The sequence below is a fragment of the Phascolarctos cinereus genome, unplaced genomic scaffold (assembly GCF_003287225.1).
Source record: "Phascolarctos cinereus isolate Bilbo 61053 unplaced genomic scaffold, phaCin_HiC Scaffold_7;HRSCAF=346, whole genome shotgun sequence".
Lineage (NCBI taxonomy): Eukaryota > Metazoa > Chordata > Mammalia > Diprotodontia > Phascolarctidae > Phascolarctos > Phascolarctos cinereus.
In genome coordinates, this window is record NW_027556180.1 from 149,336,954 (window position 1) to 149,357,080 (window position 20,127).

General features: G+C 37.1%; 1 protein-coding gene across 9 annotated transcripts in view; it reads left to right on the top strand.

The window, feature by feature from the left end:
- Positions 1-20,127, top strand: part of MBNL2 (muscleblind like splicing regulator 2) — a 188,326-nt gene that overhangs the window by 154,599 nt on the left and 13,600 nt on the right. For 3 of the 9 annotated variants that reach the window (XM_020963990.2, XM_020963996.2, XM_020963991.2), the window contains one exon: positions 2,949-2,984. The exons of 2 other annotated variants lie outside the window; for them this stretch is intronic. In XM_020963990.2, the coding sequence (XP_020819649.1) occupies positions 2,949-2,984 (36 nt within the window). Of the gene's footprint in view, positions 1-2,948; positions 2,985-4,311; positions 4,407-20,127 lie in introns of all 9 variants that reach the window. 4 more of the 9 variants (XM_020963992.2, XM_020963997.2, XM_020963995.2 and 1 more) reach the window with 2 other exon arrangements.

A 20,127-nucleotide genomic window follows, 5' to 3' on the forward strand; every position in this document is an offset into this window, starting at 1 on the left:
TAGTTTTTTTTTATGTTTAGAATATTTTATAAAAGGAAAAAAGGAGCAACATATATCCATATAGAGGTTATCCTTTATCATAAGGTCATTCATAGTAAAGTTTTTGATGAGTTACTGAAATCAGCACCACTGAAACAGGGTAACTTTCACGCAAGATATAGCAATGTTGTCTAATAGTGGTGTGGACACCATCAATACCTTGCAAGATTGGGAACTCCTGTAAAAAGCTAATGTAAAACAGACACAGTCCTCATTGGTGCCCCCAGCATATTAATAGTAGGTAATTTTCCCTCTTTAAATTTAACCCAGTGGTTATCATTCTTTTTTTTCTATTAGGAAAGTGATAAAATATATATACACATCTACAAAAATAACAGTATAACAAGTCTTGGCATCTCTGATGGTTTATTCTGAATTGCCAAAAGTGTTTTTGCAGACATTATCTCATTATTTCTCAATATATTTTGCTATAGTCAGTGGCAGATATCATTGCACTCATTTTGCAGATGGAAAAACTGAGTTTATAAAATATTATATAAATAATATAGTTATCCAGATAACTTACACTTGTATAGCCAAACCCCTTTGGTGAAAATATCCACACAAAAGATGTTTTGAACATTTTTTTCCTCTCCTGAATATAATATATCAGTGTAACATGTTGGCAAAAAAAGAGGTCACCTACCCATTTCATTTCATTAAATACTATGTAGATATGTGATTTAAAAAAAAAAACATTTTGGTTCACATAGTTTTCCACATGGAAGCCATGTAGCCTTGTGCAAAATTCATAGACATTTTTTCAAAGAAATTATATAAAATTGTAGACTCAAAGCTAGTTATTACCTCATATGTCATCTACTCCACTTCTCTCATTTACAGAAGAAACTGAGACTATAGCAGATCCAGGTCTTCTGACTCCAAATGCAGTGGTCTCTCCACTCTACAATGCCACCTCATGGGTCCTGTTTAGATAGTTAAGATAGCTTTAAATTGTGGCTGTTTCAATGTCATGCTATTGAGGGCCAAGTCCACAAGACACAGCTTATCAGGTCAAATGAACATTTCCCAGAATCTCAGAGTTGGAAGAGACCTCAGCGGCCATCTAAGCAATCCATTCCTAAATAAGCATCCCTTTGAATAATGGTTTATCTAGCTTTGACTTGCAGATTGTCAGTGAAGGTTAGTCCACTACCACCTGGCAGTTTTACTTTGGAGAATCTTTTGTCAGGAAACTCTTCTAAAAATCACCTCTTTGCCATCTTGACCCATTGTTCCTAATTCTGCAGAGTAAGCAGAATAATTCTAATCCCTCACTACCTCACCTCTTTCACTCCTAAATTTTCTCTGCCCTAGGCTAAGCATCCACCATAGATTCAACTGATCCTTATGAGACATAAACTTGCGGCCCTTCCCCATTCAGCTTGCCCTCCCCTGGATGGCCTCCAGCCCTTCATAAAGTATGGTAACAGGAACTGAATATAGTACCTCTGATGTAATCAATATACTACCCTGATCTAAGCAAGGTAGAGTACAGTGAGACTCTTACCTCCCTAGTCTTCAACTGTTTCTTTTAATGCAGACTAAGGTTACATTCACTTTTCTTGGCCTCCTGATCCCACTGTTAATTCATATTAGGCTTTCAAGCTATTAAAACCTTCAGATCTCTTCAAGATACAAGGCAGAGCTAAAGTTCTAACGCCTAGTCCTTTCTACTCTCCTGAAGCCTTCTAAATCATTGGTCTCACTTAAAGGTTATCCCATCAGACCCAGTGACTGTCAATTCCAGCCCTGACCCCCAACTCAGTCCCAGTCTCTGATACAAAGCTGGGTCCAAAATGCAAGTAGCTCAGTAGGAAGTCGGATTGTAACTGAAACAAGAATCAAAATCAAATCACCGTTGCTGTAAGTACAGCAGGCAAAGAGCTGAGCTCAGGCGATAAGGAACATTTAGACGTTGACACTCTGCCTCCCTCCTCCCCCACCTCCCCCCACCAAAGGATTCCTAGGCTCCATCTTCCCATGTTCATGGGCTTTCAAACAGAAATGCAAAATTCCCTTTATCCTTAAGCCTTAGCCTGAATTGCCAGCAGCCAGGGAGGAAAAAAATTATTCCTGGCACCATGGAGGCAGGGGAATTAACCACCTGCTTTTTAAGAAGGGTGTCAAAGCCAAAGTGTTTTATAAACTACCTAAGCAAGGTAAAGTCCAGTATGATTGCAAGACAAAGTCAGAAGGGGTCCTTGTGTCTTTCTGTGGCAATCGAGTTAAGTTATGCTGGGCTTTGCTCAAGTGAACAACATAAGGAGTAGGCCAATGACAAGATAAATACCCATAGACAATACTACTTGCTTCTCTGCAGCCTTCCCCTTAGTTTCTGAATTAGAAGTCTGCATTTATTGGCTTCTTATTTGGGAATCTTGATGACCTTGCTAACTTGGAATATTTTCAATGACAAAAGAACCAGTCATTATAATGTAATGAAGACCATGTAGTCTACAGTGGGTAGAACATTTAACCTGAATTTAGGAATATGAATTCTATTTCTATCCACACTATTGACTCCCCCTGTGTGTGACCTTAGATAGTTTTCTGTACTTAGTTTTCATCTGCAAAATAACTACTGTTTTCTTTTAAGGGGAATAACTTGATAATGTCTGCAAATTATTTTGAGGTCTTGTAGGAAAGGATACTATTAAATGCATTTTCAGGGATACAAGTCAAAATTATGAAATGCCTATCAGTCAGTGTGCTTTAATTTTTGCACAAAATGATGTCATTTATATTCATAAATGATGGAAACTATGAATGATCTTCAAAGGTCATGTTAAACTAACCTCTGCTGTTTCTGTTTGTGCTTGAATCTCACTCTGAATGTTAACTCTAAACAGCTAACCTGTTTCTTTCCCTTTATTCACTTTTCCCACCTCCCATTGCATGACATGCAGGGTCAGTTTTGTGCATGGCACCCGCTACCAGTATTGGTAGGTTCCAACCTTTTTTATTTGTCTTTGATATTCTGTATAATACCTTCACATGCTTCAAACTTCATTTTGGAAATCTCAGACATTCCTTAGAAAATGGTTAGATCTGAAGACTTATTTGACTTTAGAGTTAACTCATAGGGTTTTTAGGGTTTTGTTTTTGTTTCTGTTTCTAAGAAAACTACAGCTTGGATGTGACATCCCCTGCTCTAACTACCATTCTACACTAGCATAAAACCATGAATTCCAATCTGCTTTTCAGTGATTTCTATTTTGATTATTTGTATATTTTATGTGGTCTAGCATAAGGGGAGGGGGGTAGCTTACTTTATAAAAAGAGTAGGCTGATTTCATTGGTGTTTTAAAGTTTCATAGTGGTGTGCCTTTATTTCCTCTTTGCTGTGTGTTAGAGTTATCAGAGTTTCCCAGAATTCTTTTCAATATGTTTTCAAACAGAAGTGTTTTATAAGACAAAATGCTTAAGTTGCCACCCTCATTATTATGTCTTCTGTGATCATTCTTTTTATTAACTTTAGTTCCCCCTTAGAAAATATAATTTAATATTAAATGTAGATTGTTTTTTAAAAGTTGGTGTTATTGTATGAAAACAAGCAAAGATTAAATTTAAGTGCCACTGATTATTTCCAATTAAAAATGGTTCTAAAATGGTATTGTACCAAAATAAATCTGACCGTTTCATAGCAAATTTATCACTATTTGCACTCAGGCTATAATTTTTGGACACAAATAAACAACAATCCATGGCAGTTTGCATTGAAACAGAACAGCAGGGCTAATGAAAAATATTAATTTTGAGCCAAATTGAAAATCTCAGCATTATTCAATGCTAATAAAATTTCAACCTAATCATAAATCATTTTAAGGAATAGCATTTCCCGTTTTGATTTGACAATTAAAACATTTTGTCTTTCATAAATCTATCAAAGAATATAAATTCTAGATTCCTGTATTATTGACAATTTTATTCACATTCATAAGAACTCTATAGCCACATGGATTAGAGAGAGACAATTTTGGGGAAAAATCATACTTAGAAATAAAATTTTTAGTATGACAACCAAGCTTTGGATTTTCTGGGAATCACTGATTATGTTTTAAAACTTCCTTTAATTGTACTTGTAATAAGCTATTTTCCCTTTTTTATTTCTCTCCCATGCTTCCTTGCTTTGCATTGTGGTTGCATGCCATCTGCTGGTTTAACCCATGATGGCTTGCTGCTCTGATATTCACCATGCCAAAATACCACTTCTATCACCATAATGCTACACCCTACTGTTCATTGCTTCCATGGTTCCCCTCCTGAAAGTACCCATGATGCACAGCGCTACGTCCGCCACTGTCTCTGCAGCAACAACTCCTGCAACAAGTGTCCCCTTCGCCACAACAGCCACAGCCAATCAGGTTTGCTCCTTTTAAAGCTTTCTTTCACAAATCCCAAACTCTAAATGAGTGCTGATACTTTGAAAAAAAAATTCTCAATGAGAATTTTTTTTTCATCTTTATCCATCAAATTTTATTTTTAATGAGTTTATAGCAATCATTTATGGACAGGTTGCACTTATTTAGAGTTAACATTTACTGCAAATAATGATGTAGCTATGTTTTGTGTTGCACTGTTCGTTTTTGTACCTAATATTGTGTAATTAACCTGACAGGCTTAAATTTCTTTTAGTAGAGCATTGCCTATCCAGTGGAATCAGAATTTCTATGTTAAAAGACGTCCAAACACACCATGGGCTGTTTCAAACTGGTTATATTTTAAGGTTTTATCCACACAAAGTGAGGTATGGAACTGAGGCAACTCTTCAGTTACTTGAGACCCAATGATCTGTTCTGGAGGAAAGGACTGTTTTCTTTTTATAGCCTACTCTTTTTCCTCAGAAACAGATTTGGGGTGGGAGGGAAGTTTGGGAGGAGGAGGTGGTTAAATTTTCTGGACTGATGGTTCACACTGATTATTACATAATCACTGGACTCTTCACACATTGTGTAGACATAGTCTTACTTAACCATACATACAGTACTCTAAGAAAACTATCATGCCACTTTGCTCACAAAGACTTGATGTAATCAATCTTCACTAATTAGATCAGCTTATTAGAACATGCTGCTAATAAGATCAAGGTCATGAGTTCAGTCCTGACTGGAATGGCCCACTAGTTTCCCACTGCCCCATGGCCACAGCCTGTAGAATGAGCAGGAGAGTGTGGATGGATGAACACAAGTCATGATCACTCTTGGAAAAACAACTCATAAAAAAAAGATAGGGCTTTTGTCTGCCATTATAAAGGCTACTGGGGGAAGATAAAAGCTAGTAGAATGGTGCTGGGGGGGGGGGAGGGGAGGGAGAGAGAGAGAGAGAGAGAGAGAGAGAGAGAGAGAGAGAGAGAGAGAGAGAGAGAGAGAGAGAGAGATTATGTGATGCAGAAAAATAACAGAATGAGGAATTCTAATAAAACCAAACCCAAAAAGAATAAACCACCAAACTGCATTTACATGGAAGTTCCATTCCCCCTAGGATAAAGGGCTAAGGAAAAAGGAGGGAGGGTGGAAGGAAAAAAGGAGAACTGAACAAAGCAGAGCTGTAGACAAGCTATTTACAAGTTTATTGTAAGTATCAAGTTACTTCATCTCCTTTCTCTACCTCCCACATGAATCGTATTCATTACCCAGAAAAAAATTTCCTAAACTCTCAAACCACCCACCAAAACAATAGATGGAAAATCCAAAAGCTAATTGGAGTAAAGTAGGGGATGAAGAAGTTCTATAACAAATATGTCTCCATCCTGAGAAGTTTTGGCTGCACCCCTGAAATGAGTCCTCATTAATAGGATCAAACTATAAGGTATACAATGAAAAAGAATACTGTTTAGACTCAGGTCTATCTCACCTATATGCACGTAGGTAAATCACTTAACTTTTCTGAGCTTCAGTTTCTTTTCTGTAAAATGGGGGTAATAATACTTGCATTACCTAACTCACAACTTCATAGATCCTTGTGAGGAAAGTACTTTGTAAAATCTTAATAAATCAGATTGGGGCAGGGCTGGGGTCGGGGGAAGACAAGTTCAGGACATATATTTGAGCCAATTTGGTATGTTTTACTGTAGACTAAGAGTCACCGAAGAAAAAGCAACCAACAAGTGTATAAATTGTGGTTTTGCTGACACTTCTATTGCCAGTGTTCTATAGTCAGAGCTTTAAAAAGTTCTGTGTAATTTCACAAAAAAAAAGTAATTATGTAGCTTCGGACCCAGGTACGGGAGGAATATGTCTTATACCACTGCCCAGATAACCCATTGTAAAATATATAAATTTACCTGAAAACAAGGAAACCTGCTGGTGGATGACCAATATCTACTTTGTCCCTTTTTTAGGAATAGTTTGCAGGAAATAGCATAAATTCATATATTCTGCTGTAGCAATTGTCAGGATCTAGTTTATTTAAGTAAATCACTCCAGACTGAGGCAACTGGCATCTGTTCTATACCATAAAATGCTTCGGTTGTTTCAGTGATTTGTCTATATCATAATCATATGGGGTTCCCAGTAGAATAATAATTATTATATTAATATCAGGCTTCAAAATATACAAAGTAATTTCCCTAGAATAACAGGATGAGCTAAGTAGTGCAAATACTGTTATCCTCTTTTTTTTTTCATATAAGGAAGCTGAGGCTTAGGAAAATTACATGACCTCTGAAAGTTTCACAACCAGTGTCAGAACTAAGACTAAAACCCAGTTCTGGCTCCACAGTCAATATTTTTCCTATCACATGACATCTCTAGTTATTTCAAGTAAGGTAAAATGGAACCAAAAAAAAAAAAAGGAGTCTCTAGGTCAAATGGAACAAGCCAAAACAATGACATTTGGATCCAACCAACTTCAGTGGCTCAGTACTGCCTAGGTATTCTCCTTCCTTAATTAGTTTATTGAAATCCAACTTTTGGTCTAACCAGTTGCTCAGCTGGGAAGAAGCTTTATCTCAGGTGAATTTGGTTCTAGATTCTGAGGGTCCAACTTGTGATCTATGCATTATGCCTTTCCCTGTGTACCATGAAACTGAAATTTTTAGCAAAATAAAACAAAACAAAAAAACCTTTTTAATGAATCTGTTAGCAGATATAAATTAGCAGGGCAGTTGGATCTATCCCATTGCATAACTGCTGCCAGGTTGGCTTTTGTCTTTGTAGCCAAGCATAGTGCCTGGAACACTGGTCCTTAGCAAGTGCTTATTGAATTGGATTGAGCTAAATATTAGCCAGCTTCAATCAATTAGTAATTGTAATTGAAGCTCAATGTGATTAATTCATTCAGCCTGAAAACATGGATTGATGATCATAGGTCCTTCAACAGAAAAACTTGTCCCTGATTTGGAAGGATTTTTCTCCTTCCAGTATAATAATCATACGAAAGGCAGCCTATATTATTTTGTCTTGGTAAAGAATGCAAAAAAAGCAGAAGATGAAAAGGCTTTTATTTTCTTGCCTTGAAAATGACTGGAGAAGTTTTTAAGAGGGGCAGTAAAGAGTAAACAATGCTTTATTTAGAGTCAAAGACCCTGGATTCTAGTCCTGGCTCTGCTATGCAATAGCTCTATGACCATGAATAAATCAGCTCACCTCTGTGGGCTTTAATACATTTTCTATAAAATAGAAATAGTGTGTCTAATATCTACCTCACAGAGCTGTTGTAAAGACAAGTGAGTTAATAAATGTAAAATGCTTTGTAAGCTATAAAGCATTCTATGAACATTAACTATTATTATGATAAGCTACCTTCCAAGAGTACCATAGGGTTTAATTGAGATTCACTAAAGAAAGGTTTAGATATAGATAGACAGATTGATAATATATTATCATCTAGTATATTTTCACTTCTGACAAATACTTTACTCTTCGTGGTAAGAGACTCTAACCCAGAGAACTTTTTTTTTGTATGTAATATCTAAAGACATACTCTCAGTTCCAATTGCATGCTGTTGACAGGCAGTTGAATAGAAAACGTCAAAGGGATACTTACTAGTAAATTGTCCTACTTATAATACCACAAATCCCATCCACTATTCATTTTGTGAAAAAAAAAAAAATTTTCTTTTAGACTGAGAAGTCCCATACCTAATCATGCCCAAGTTCTTATTTTAAGCCTTTTATTTTGAGGGGAGATGACTAGAGTTCACAGTTTTTCTGTCTGCATAGCCCTGGAGCATCAGAGAAGGGCAAACCACATGCCCTGCAATAACAGATCCATTTGGCAGGGTTGAAAGGCCACTGGAATTATGTTATTTTAAGAAATAATTTGTTATGAACTTTAAACAATAAAACCAAGTGGCAATACATTTATAAGTAGATATATTTTTTTAAAAAAATTTCCATAAATAAGTATCCATAACAACCTATCAGTGGTTCTGTCCTATTTCCTTCCTTTTCCATTGTCTTTGTTCTAGTCACTCCCATATTTGAATATAAGATACATTTTTCCTTTTATATAATCATAGTGGGTGTGCTCACTGTTCTTCTGGTGCAGCTTTCTTCACGTTTTAATATTTTTTCCACATTTCTTGTATTCTTGATGCCTTATCATTCCTGATTGCATTATAGTATTTTCTTACTTTAAAGTCAGCTACATTCTAATAATTTATTCAGCCATTTAGCCATCTACTGAACTCTAAAGTTGCTTCTAGGTCATTTCCCAACTATTTAATACTAGGGTTGCTTTTGCAATTGCAAGTAATACTACCAGACATATTATTTAACAAATAAAAAATAAAAAATAAAAGTAGTAGCAGCCCGGGCAATATAGAGTGATTAACTTTGCATTATAATTGACATAAAAGTAGTAATTTTCCTATACTTTAGCAGACTTTCAGATTCTTTCCTTGAAGAATGTCTCTCTCCACTTGCCATCTAAGTGCTAGGCCTTCTGGTGTGGCCACTGTTTCCCTAGATTTGAGTGGAGCAGGGGTAATCTTTCCTCTATCCTTCCAGTCATGGCTACTCAAAAGAAAGCAGAACCATAGGCTGAAGCTCTTTGTTATGGGTATGATATGTCATACAAACATGAGGATACTGTAAAGGGGATCCTTGTTCAGGCAGCAATTGCACTAGCTTAAGTAAGAGCGTGTGACTTTCTTATAATAATCACTGGCATTTATATAATGCTGTAAGGTTTGAAAAGAGCTTTACAAACATTGTCTCACTTGTTCCTCACAACAGCCCAGGGAGGTAAATGCTATATTATCCCCCTTTTACAGATAAGAAAAATAAGGCAGACAGAGGTTAAGTGACTTGCCCAGGGTCACACAACTAGCTAGTGTCTGAGGCCAGATATGAACTCAGGTCTTCCTCATTCTAAGTTCATTACATCACCAGGCTGCCATCCCTATGTTTAACAAATCGTTTTCTTTGGCTAAGTGAAATTCAAAGACCATTAAGGACCAATAAGGACCAATGATTTTAAAAGACCATTTTTTTTACTCATCTTTGTTGCCCTCCCCACCTAATGCCTTGGCCACAATAGCTACTCCATAAATATCTGTACAGTTAAATTAATAGCAAACATGTAAATTGGACATTGATCAATAAACTTGATTATTGAATTTTCTTGATGAGAAAAGTAGCTCCTGTTTGGTCTTCAGTGGTGACATAAGCATATACCTACAAAAAAAAGGAAACAGAATGAATTTGGTTGCCTTTCTGATTTTTCTGTTTTTTGAGCTAAGGCTTTACAAATTCAATTGAATTCAGTAAGTATTAGTGAAGTAATGCTTACTGTTTTAAATAGTATTTTTTGCCAAATTCTGGGTGTATTTTTTTATTTTACATAATAAAGTAGGCATTATTAACTACATAGCATTCAGAAAGTAGCAGTTCCCCTTCCCACGACCTCATTCTACCTGAGACAAGGAGCCACAAATTCACTGAATCTTAGCATTAAAAGGGACCTCAGATTTTATCTAGTCTAGAAACTCTGTTTTTGTGTCACGGACCCCTTTGGCAGTGTGGTGAAGCTTGTGGTCTCCTTCTCAGAATAATGTCGTTAAATGCATAAATAAAACACATAGGATTACAAAGGAAACCAATTATAATGAAATTATTTTTAAAAAATGTTTAAGTTCACAGACCCCATATGAAGAACCTGTAATCTCATCCAACTAGTACTTGACCAAGAATCCCTTCAACCCCCATTCTGAGTCACCTAGTTTCCACTAAAAAACAAGAACAAAAACCAAAAAAACAAAAAACCTCTATTGCTGATAAGCCCATGTGGAAACCCATTCTGGTTTCATATAACTCTAATTAGTGAGTTTTTCCTTACATTAAATCAGAACTTAATTCTAAGCAACTTCCATTAGTTGCCCCTTGTTCTGTCCTCTGGGTCTGGGCAGAACAAGTCTAATCCTTTTTCATTTGACAATCCTGAAGTATGTGAAGACAGCTTTCACGTCCATCTGTAAGTCTTCCTTCCTAAAGGTAAACAGGCCTGGTTTTGGAGGGCTCCTTCTCAATGTCCTTTTCCTCCTCTTCCTCCCATACAATGAATATGGGAATCTCCCAAGGCTCTGTCATAGGTTTTCTTTTCTTTCCGTGCACTCTCTCCTTTGGTGTGCTCATCTGTTTCCATAGTTTCAGTCATCATCTCTAGTTAGCTAGCTATTGCCCATATGCAGCATTCCATCTCTGGCCTTCATGCCTTTGCACAATTGGTCCCTCATGTCTGAAAAGCATCCCTTCCTCCCCCCCCACTTCAGAGAATCCCTAAACCTTCCTTGAAAGCAGACTCAGGTGCCACCTTCAACAAGGGCCTTCCCTGACTTATCACCTCCGCCATTAGTCCTCTCTCACACTTGAAATTACCCCCATATTACTTTGTAAATACTTAGATTTATATTCTTGTGTGCCTGCTAAATCCTTCTGGTAGAAAATAAGCTCCCTGAGGGTAGAGACTATTCTGTTTTTCCTCTTTGTATCCCCAGTCCCAAACACAATCTCCCCACACACCATGGGAGATTAATAAATATTTGTTGAATCAAATTTTATTGTTCAGTTGAAATTGAATTGTTTCCAGGCCTTTCACCTTCTACCTCACATTCCTTACCTCTAGACACACTCCACTTTATCAAGGTCTTTTCAAAAGTGTGAAGCTCAGAATGGAACAAAGTAATCCAGATGTAGTCTGATGAGAACAGAATATATTCTCATGTCCTTCATTCTGAATACCACCTTTTTGTGCCACATTACACTGTTGGTTCATTGTGAACTGATAGTCCACTAAAACCCTCAGATCTTTTTCACACATTCTAGGCTATAGCTATATTAAGGTGATTAGATGAATCCCAGGGTACAATTTTACATTTATCTCTGTTAAAGTTCATATAGTTCAATTTGGCCCAATATTTCTAGCCATCCCTTCCAGCTTCATATTTTGTCTTGCCACTGGACTTCAGTGACTCTGGAGGACAGAGTGAGGCTGACAACTGTGTGAAGCTCTGCCTCACTTAAATCAATTCACAGGCAAGTCAAGGCAAGGCATCACCTTCGTAATGTCATCAGTCCTCCTTGAGAACAAAGGAACAACAAAAATATCTCTACAAATTTGACTAGTAGACAGCTATGCCATCATTTAAGTCATTGATAAAACATATTAAATAGCACAGGGCCAAAGACAGATCCCTGGGATCCTTTTTCCCATGTTTACCCATTAATTACTACCTTTTGAATTTAATCATTCTACCAAATTTGAGTTTATCTAAAAATACTATCATCTAGCCCACAGTTCTCCATCTGAAACACAATGAACTCATGAGACAATTTGTCGATTTCCTCCCCCTGAAATTCAGAAAACTTTATCACCAGCACTATCCTAATTTAATCACCCTTTTAAAAAGGAGGGAAAAAACAGTAAAGAAACTTAGTCTGTTAAATTCTATTCTTAATAAAGCCATGCTGGCTCTTGATCACTCTTTTCCTTTATAAGTGCACACAAACCATCACTTTAATATTAGTCAAATAATTTTGTCAAAACTGGAAGTGATATTTAACAGCTTTATTTAACAGATATTTATCACTTGTAGAATCTACTTTCTTCCATCTTGAAAATCAGGACATCTTTTGCCCTTTGCCAGTACTATGGTATCTCTCCCATTATTCTTGACCTTTCATAGATCAACAGTAGCTACTCACAATTACATCTGCCAGTTTCAGGACCCTTAGATGTAGTTTGAGTGCAACTGAGCCTGGAGACTTGAACTCATTAAGGATAATTAGATTTCTACTCCCTTTTGATCATATTTGCTCTTCCTTCCCCATATAATAATTACCCACAGAAGAGAAAACAGAAGTCAAATAAAAGTTTAGTATATGCACCTATCTATATAATTCCCATCAACCTCAAACAATTATCCTACATTCTTATCCTTTCTTTGCTCTCCCTGTTGCTCCCACCTCAGCTTAAAAAAAAAAAATCCTTTTGGTTGTCCAAGCAGCAGCTGCCTCAGCTCATTCTGGGTTTTTCACTCTTCTCATAGCTATGCTTACAAAACCAGGGTAACCTTTTGTATTTATCCTCTATTACTCATTTTTGTATCCATCTTCTGTTTATGTCTTTTTAAAATATGAAGTGGTCAATTAGCTTCCTATGGAGTGACATCAATCTAATATAAACAGCTCTCCTTTTCCCCTCCTCACTGGAATAATTTTTATCTTTAGAATTTCGCTCTTTTGTTGTCTTTTACAGAATTTTAAGTTATTGGATCCTACCTTTCTTTTCTCTGAATCCCTTTAAGTCAGTTTTCCCCAAATTGAGTATGCATCACAATATCCCACTTTTCTTCTCTATCATGAATTCTAAGATATAATGACCATTTGTCCCTCCGCCCCCAAAGTGCCTTTACTTGAGCAACCTGCTTCTCCCTATTAGTCAGAATCAGGTCAAGAATAGGAGTTTTGGGGGCAGCTAGATGAAACAATGGATGGAGCACTAGTCCCAGAGTCAGGAGGACCTTAGTTCAAATCCGGCCTCAGACCCTTGACACTTACTAGCTGTGTGACCCTGGGCAAGTCAACCCCATTGCCTAGCCAAAAAAAAAAAAAAAGGAGTCTTCCTTTTAGCTAACAGGAGGGACTTGAAAGTTAAAGGAGTATGCAAGATATCTTATGGCAGTCAGAGACTTTCTAGGGAATTCATTGCTATAATTGTAAAGGAGGTCACTGGATGAGGATTTTGGCTCCAAGCTACAAACAAACTTGGATATTAACAGCAGCAAATCAAGCAGCTGAGAAGAGAGAGCCAAGGGTTTGAAGCCGTTAAGAAGAAAGAGACTCAGGGTTCAAAAACATAATAGTTAAAATTCAGTGTCGCTTTAAATCTTACTTTGCCCATTTGTCATTTGTATATGTTTTTTTAAATATTATTATCCTTTCCTGCTTAAATAAATAGTTCTGTTTTTGAAAAGGATAACTAGATGGAAGAGTTTACCTTGCTCAGTTCAGGTTTTTAAGGGTATATAGAAAATATTATTTCTTACCTGGTAGCAAAATATTCTAATTGCAGTTAAAGTACCAGAGGGACACTATAAGTGCTAGATTTGGAAATCTAAATATATAAAGTGATTAAAATGCATAAATCTGTTGGGGGGAATATGTTGTAGGATAGGGTTGAAGAGCTAAGAGGTGGGAATTATTTAATTATGAAAGACGGAAGTGACTCTCTTGCTGTTTACCATTTTCCTTCCTCCAGTTGATTACCCATGTACCCAGACATGGCAGCATTTCCCAAAGTGCTGTGGTATTGATGGCAAACTAATCTGACCACTAACATTTAAAAAACTCTATATATGGTACACCACAAACCACACATTAAAGCTGAATGACATGTCAAATCATCTAGCATAGCCCCTTATTTTACACTTGAGGAAATAGAATCCCAGAGACATAGGGTGATGGTCACACAAGGTCACACAGCTGGTTAGTGGAAGAGCCAAGACAAGAACTCCCAAGTTGCAGTTCAACATTCTTTCTTCCACATCACCCATTGGGCCATTATTTTTCTAGGAGACTTTTAAGTGCCACTACAGTTCTGTTATTATATACAGCCTCCCACCCTGCTACACACACACAAACAACACAACAACAACAACAACAACACAACAACAACAACAACAAAGAATTTGGAGAAAAAGGACACATTTTAATGTATAGCTGGTTTAGAAAATTGAACTGCTTTCTGAAAGGTGTGAATTTGCTAGGTGGCAGTGTCATCACTCCAGATGAGAGATATATGGAATCTCACAATATGCAAAGAAATACACACATTTTCATTTTCCTTACATAACATTCATTTTAATGCTACTTCCAGTTCTTTCACTATGTGTGAGCATTTGGTTGTTTTTCTGTCTTTAGTCTCTTCAAAGCCGAGGCTGAATTATACATTCTGCTCCACTGCTGAAGTGGGAACTGTAGCCAGACACTGCACAGGGTTCTGAATCTTACATAATGACAGTGCAGACAGAGGCACAATTTTAAGTAGGTTCAGGAGCTTACATTAACTTCAGGTAGGTTCTAGTTTCTGTGAATCCCCTTGGAACATAACTTCAGTCTCCTCTTTGAAATGTCCTTCCAATTTCAGCATAAACCATTTTCCATTGCTTTTCCCTGGCAGTGCTAAGGGCTTTCTTTATTTCCCTCCTCCAGTCCTGGGGCCCCCTTGAATGAAGCTGCTTCAAATTGGCAGCAGCCTATTGAATCCAAGATATTGGCTATCCTTCACAGAACAAACATCCTTTCAATGTAGATTTTTGAAATCATTTCAAAGTACAAGTGCTCATTTTATTAATTAAATGTTGCAGCTGGTGTCCTCCATATCTTAAGTAAAATTTTTCTGCCACATCATAATAGCATTTTAAATTCTTTAACAGTCAATTCCAAACTGATTTTCTTACTGTAATTTAGTACATTAAGATTATAGCTATACTATAAAAATATGCTATGACATATATAAACATCTGGTTATTTCATTTGCATGTGGATATCTTCATCTGGAAAAGAGTGAGATTTTTCATTAGACAGTAGTAGATTTGAAAATACTTTTGGCAAAATGCTTCCTGAAAAATTCAGATCCAAATGCATTTGTCTTTTTATCCAAAAGTCTCAATTTTTATGGATTCAACATGAAGCCATATGAGAGGTGAAAGATTATTCTCAGATATAGAATTTCTATTCAAATGGATTTATATCCAGATGGCCTACATTTCCAATAAAAACCCAACATATCAGTCCTTAAAGAGGACTTTTTCTATGTATTTCTTTTCACTTTAAAGTTCAGCTGTTAATGATTTGTGAAACTGTAACTTTTCACACTCAGTCTGAAATATGGCTGGAATAATTTTGGTCAAATATACCAGAATGAAAATGTCAAGGAAAAAATTCTTTTCATCAAAATTATGCATCACTGACATCAGAGGGCTTTGTGTTTTACTTTGCAAACATTCTAGTAGTTATAGAAGCCCAGCCAGGCCCTTATGTTAGTCTACAGTGATAGATTTGCTATTCTTAGGCAAAACAATTATTCTAACTCAACACCTCTTTAGAAATCTGCTAAATATTACAAATATTTTGCCAAACAGCAGGCTGCTCCAAAATGAACCAGCTATAGTTTTATCAAAGGACCACAGTTTAAGCTGGTAGTCTTGGAAACCCCTTCTGCACAAATGAAAATCCTTTAAAGAAAAAACAGTCAAATTTGGTATAAAGCACAAACTGCCCTTCTCATCACTATATTCTTTTTTCACTATAAATAACTGGCAATGTTACTTCTCAAAGTGTCTTTAAATCTCCCTTTAATTATCTTTGACCTTTCCATATAATGGCAGTTTATAAATGGCTGTATAATAGGCCAGGCAAAGTTGCTCCAAAGTGTTCATATATTAACACGTATAATTAGCAGTGCATTAATTAATTACCTCACTTCTGGTATCTTGTGTTATCTCCAGGCAATAAAGCCTTACTTTTGGCTTTCAGTAATCATGTAATGTTCAAGTACAGAATTGTAGCTGAACCCAAAATCTGAACTATCTGAAGCAAATTCAGAGCTTGCCCCAACTAAAATGCTTCACGAAGTTTGCCTTGCAGCCAACAACCAAAAGATTATGACAGTAGTGGCTGATGTAGACTGCAGATGAAGACTGAAGAGGAAAGAATAGAGATTCGGTGAAATATTAGGGACAGTAAGAAGTGCAGAGATGGGGTTGGGGGCAGGGGAGCATAAAGGAATACCGATAGAGACTATTAATGAGGAGCACAAAAAAGACAGAAAATAAGGGAGTATGGTGGGTGGGTGGGTGGGGAAGAGGCAGGTCTTCCTTACTCCCACTCTTGCTTTTAAAAGAAAACCATGCAATTTAGTATCATTGCTGTGTTTTTTTTTATAAGAAATAAATTTATTTTGAAGAGGCAAGGGGGAGATAGGATTTATATCTTTCTCTTGATGCTAGAGATTCAAGCTGTATAACCTTGGGTTCCCAAGGAATCTAGGAAGGAAGGAAATTTTCTTCACCTGACCCTGGAACACCCCTCTTCCTTACCAGCTGGACTTCGCTCCTCTTGCATTTAATCCTGTCTGTGGCACACTTCCTGTTGTATATGTAGGACAGAGAAGGGGAGGGGGAGGACTTCCTTTTCTCAATTTCCACTGAATTCTTTCAACTTTAACTGCCCTGTACAACCTCACAGTTACCTTGTTTATTCCATTTTTTCAATCTATTACAGTGGGAATTTTTTTCTTCTTACATAAACTCTTTTTGTGCTGTTTGCTCAGTTATGGGGGTGGAGGGTGGGGTGAAGGAGCAATCACAGGAACACAGGGAGAAAAAAAATTTTCTAACACTAGTGGGCTCCATTCATAAAGCAGCCCTGCCTAGAAGTATTTAACCTGGGTTTCAATATCAATGATATTTTGAGATATCTGATGGTTCTCACATCTCAGATATGATCTATAATCAGAATCATAACTAAGAATTCTAGCATCTGGAGCAAATTAAGTTGAGCTGGGGTTGAAGGTAGGGGATAGGCTTTAGGTATGACCATGGTTAAGGTAAATTGGAGACTAAGGTCGTGAAAGTTGAGGATGTTGATGAATTAGGAATTCAGAGGGTTTGAAATGTCAAGAAGCAGGATAGAGAATATGGTACTAAACTTATGGTGGGGGGGAGGATGAAGAGTGACCATAGATGGCAGCAACAAGGATCTGAACAAGAAAAAGTGAACTTAAAGAGAGGTAGTGGCTGAGTGATGGTCTGCATGTGGCAAGGGGCCACAAATAGAGCTGGCATACATGGAGTATGTCAACTCCTCCTCATGGTCCTCTGTGCCATAGGGGTGTGAAAGGAGGAATAGTTAGCCTTAGCAATAATGTCAAGAGATGTGGTAGTTTTAGCGGAAAGATAGGTCTTAGTGAGCACCAGAAGATAGAAGGATTCTGAGAAAAGATCATACTTAGATTTGTACAGATGAGGAAACTGAGTCATAGATAAGGTGACTTGATGAAGGTCATAAAGGCAGAAGTTGACAGAGCTATTTAGGTCTTCAGTCTCTGAATTTTGTGATCTTTTCACTAGATCAAAACAGAGGAAGGTTTACATAAATCAGAAGCCAAGGAGAATAAACAACTAGGGGAGAGGAAGGCTTGGTTCACTGTGGCGGTCAGATAGCAGAAGGCAGTGGGGTCTTTGCTTCTGATCCACCATCCACTGATCCTGGAGGTCCCTCATGATTCAGTTCCCTAGGCCAAGCATCTGAGGGGTGGCAGAGGAGGAAGGGAAAGTAGAGGTTGTTCAGCCTGCTGAAAGGAGGGAAGCATAAGAATTACGGGGCACAGAGGCAGTGGTGACAGTCTGGGTTTCAACGAGGGAACACATAGCTGATGCTGGAAGGGAATGAGGGGCAAGAAACAGGCCCCCTTGTGTCCCCTGAGATGCTACCACAGCCCTGATGGCCTTGTTTTAGTTCTGGCTCTGTCTACAATTAGTTAATAAGATTTAATTTAGCTGCCTTATTATAACATGGTTTTGAAAAGACAGTGTTTGAAAGCTGACCATCAGAAGATTTCCCCTATGCATTTCTCCTTGCTGTTTTATGGTTTGGATTCATAGAGCTGTTGGCCCTTTCTTTTAATTTTCCTTAGTGATTAAATGAAACAGTAAGAGTGTTCTTACTGTACTTGACATTAAGGGCAATCACTTTGTAAAAGAAGTCATTTGACTTCTCTGGAACTTTGAAATGAGCACCATTACTTAGAAAAATGTGGGTATTTCTGGAACAGTCATCTTGAATTTCATTGTTTAAGGAACAGTGTTTTGTTCCTGAGAAAGTCACTTAATCTAAAGAGAGCTCTTGTTTTTATACCGGTACTTTATGGCCAAAGGAAATCCTTAAATTCAAATTAGTTTGGATCAACTTCAAAATCATTTCATTTTTTAAATTGTGGTCATGTTAAAGTCTAGTTAAAGGGCTGGCTGTTTAGAAGGTGATGGGTGTAAAGAAGTCAAGTGGACAGATTTAATCCCCATAAAAGTCATATAGTTAGTTAGTTAAAAAAGAAAAATAGTCTTCTACAGACTGCATTCATAGCTCTGGCTAGCCTCTTTATATGTGTATGCCATTGACCTTTGGGAGCACAGTAGGAACTGGGTGAGAGAAGATGGATGGATCAGTTCATACCATACATCATATTAAAAAACAGATCTCTGAGTATATCCCTGTTACAAATAGGGAAGTGTTGTAGAAAGAGCAGTGGATTTGGCATCAAAAAGATCTGGGTTTAAATCACATCTCTGCAGAAGCAATGCTTCCCCTTTTGGCTGAATACAAGGAGAAACTTCCTTAATAATTTGAGCTATCCAAAAGTGATCTATGCTATGCAGTGGCTAAATGACTACTTGTTAGAATTTTGTGAGGATGATAAAATGACAGGACTAGATGACCACAAAACCCCCTTCCAAATTTGATTCCATGATACCAGGGGAACTTGGGTATTTCACAAAGTCTCTGTGCCTCAATTTCTTTATCTATTAAATGAAGGGGGTGGGGAGGCTAGGTGGCTGAGTTCAAATCTGGCCCCAGACATTTACTCTCTGTGTGACCCTAGGCAAGTCATTTAACCCTGATTGCCTCCCCCTCCCCCTTAAAAAAGTAAAAAATAAATAAAGGTGGTTGGTTTAGATGGTCTGTAAGGTGCATTTAAATTCTAAATCCTATGATAAATCTTGTTCTTGGTAAATGAGCAGTCATTCTTTATATCCAAAGGACAAAGGACAACACTTGCTTTTACATATTTTTTAAAGATTGAGGGTATTTTATGATTAAGCCTTCCCAGTTCTTCCCTGCCTACACTTGAAAAGTGAAGAGCAGAATTAATATTACAATGCAACATTTCCCGATTTCCCCTATTCCTAGTCTCGCTAACTTCTTATGATTAGTGATGAGTAGCCCTTAATTCTAATAGAGCAGATAATGAAAACATTCAAGCAGTTGTAGAATCAGAATTAGTTATTTGTTTCCCTTAGTGAATGCCTGCTATGAGGCAGGCATGCCTGTATAGATGCTAAGCTATGGTTTAGACAGAGTGCCTAAGTGCCTGGCTTCTGACACCACTGTGGTTTAAAGTAACATGCAGAACGCTGCCATTCTGAAATAGTAGGCACTTCTTTGGATCATACCTGATTAGGTTTCAGAATTATTTGACTTGCTACTCATAATATGGTCACTGAAGTTTTCTGAGTATTTTGCCTTTGGCATAAGGTTAATACCATATTGATGACCTAAATAATTCATACATATGTGAGGACTTAGATATTAGGGGTTAAGCAGATCCTTTAATATCTTATCCAATACTACTGCTCCCTTGTTATATAGCATCAGTTTGTTTGTGTTTCACTTTTTTCAGTCTGGGTAATTTGAGACTTAAGTAGACATTAGTTAATAGTTAGAATAAACTATTCACTTTAGTAAGTGACCAATGGACATTTTAACAATTCTTGGTCTTATCTGTCATTTTTAGGGCTGATGCTTGTCAATATTTTATTTATTATCTCTGTATTTTATAGAGATAATAATAACACTTATCTCA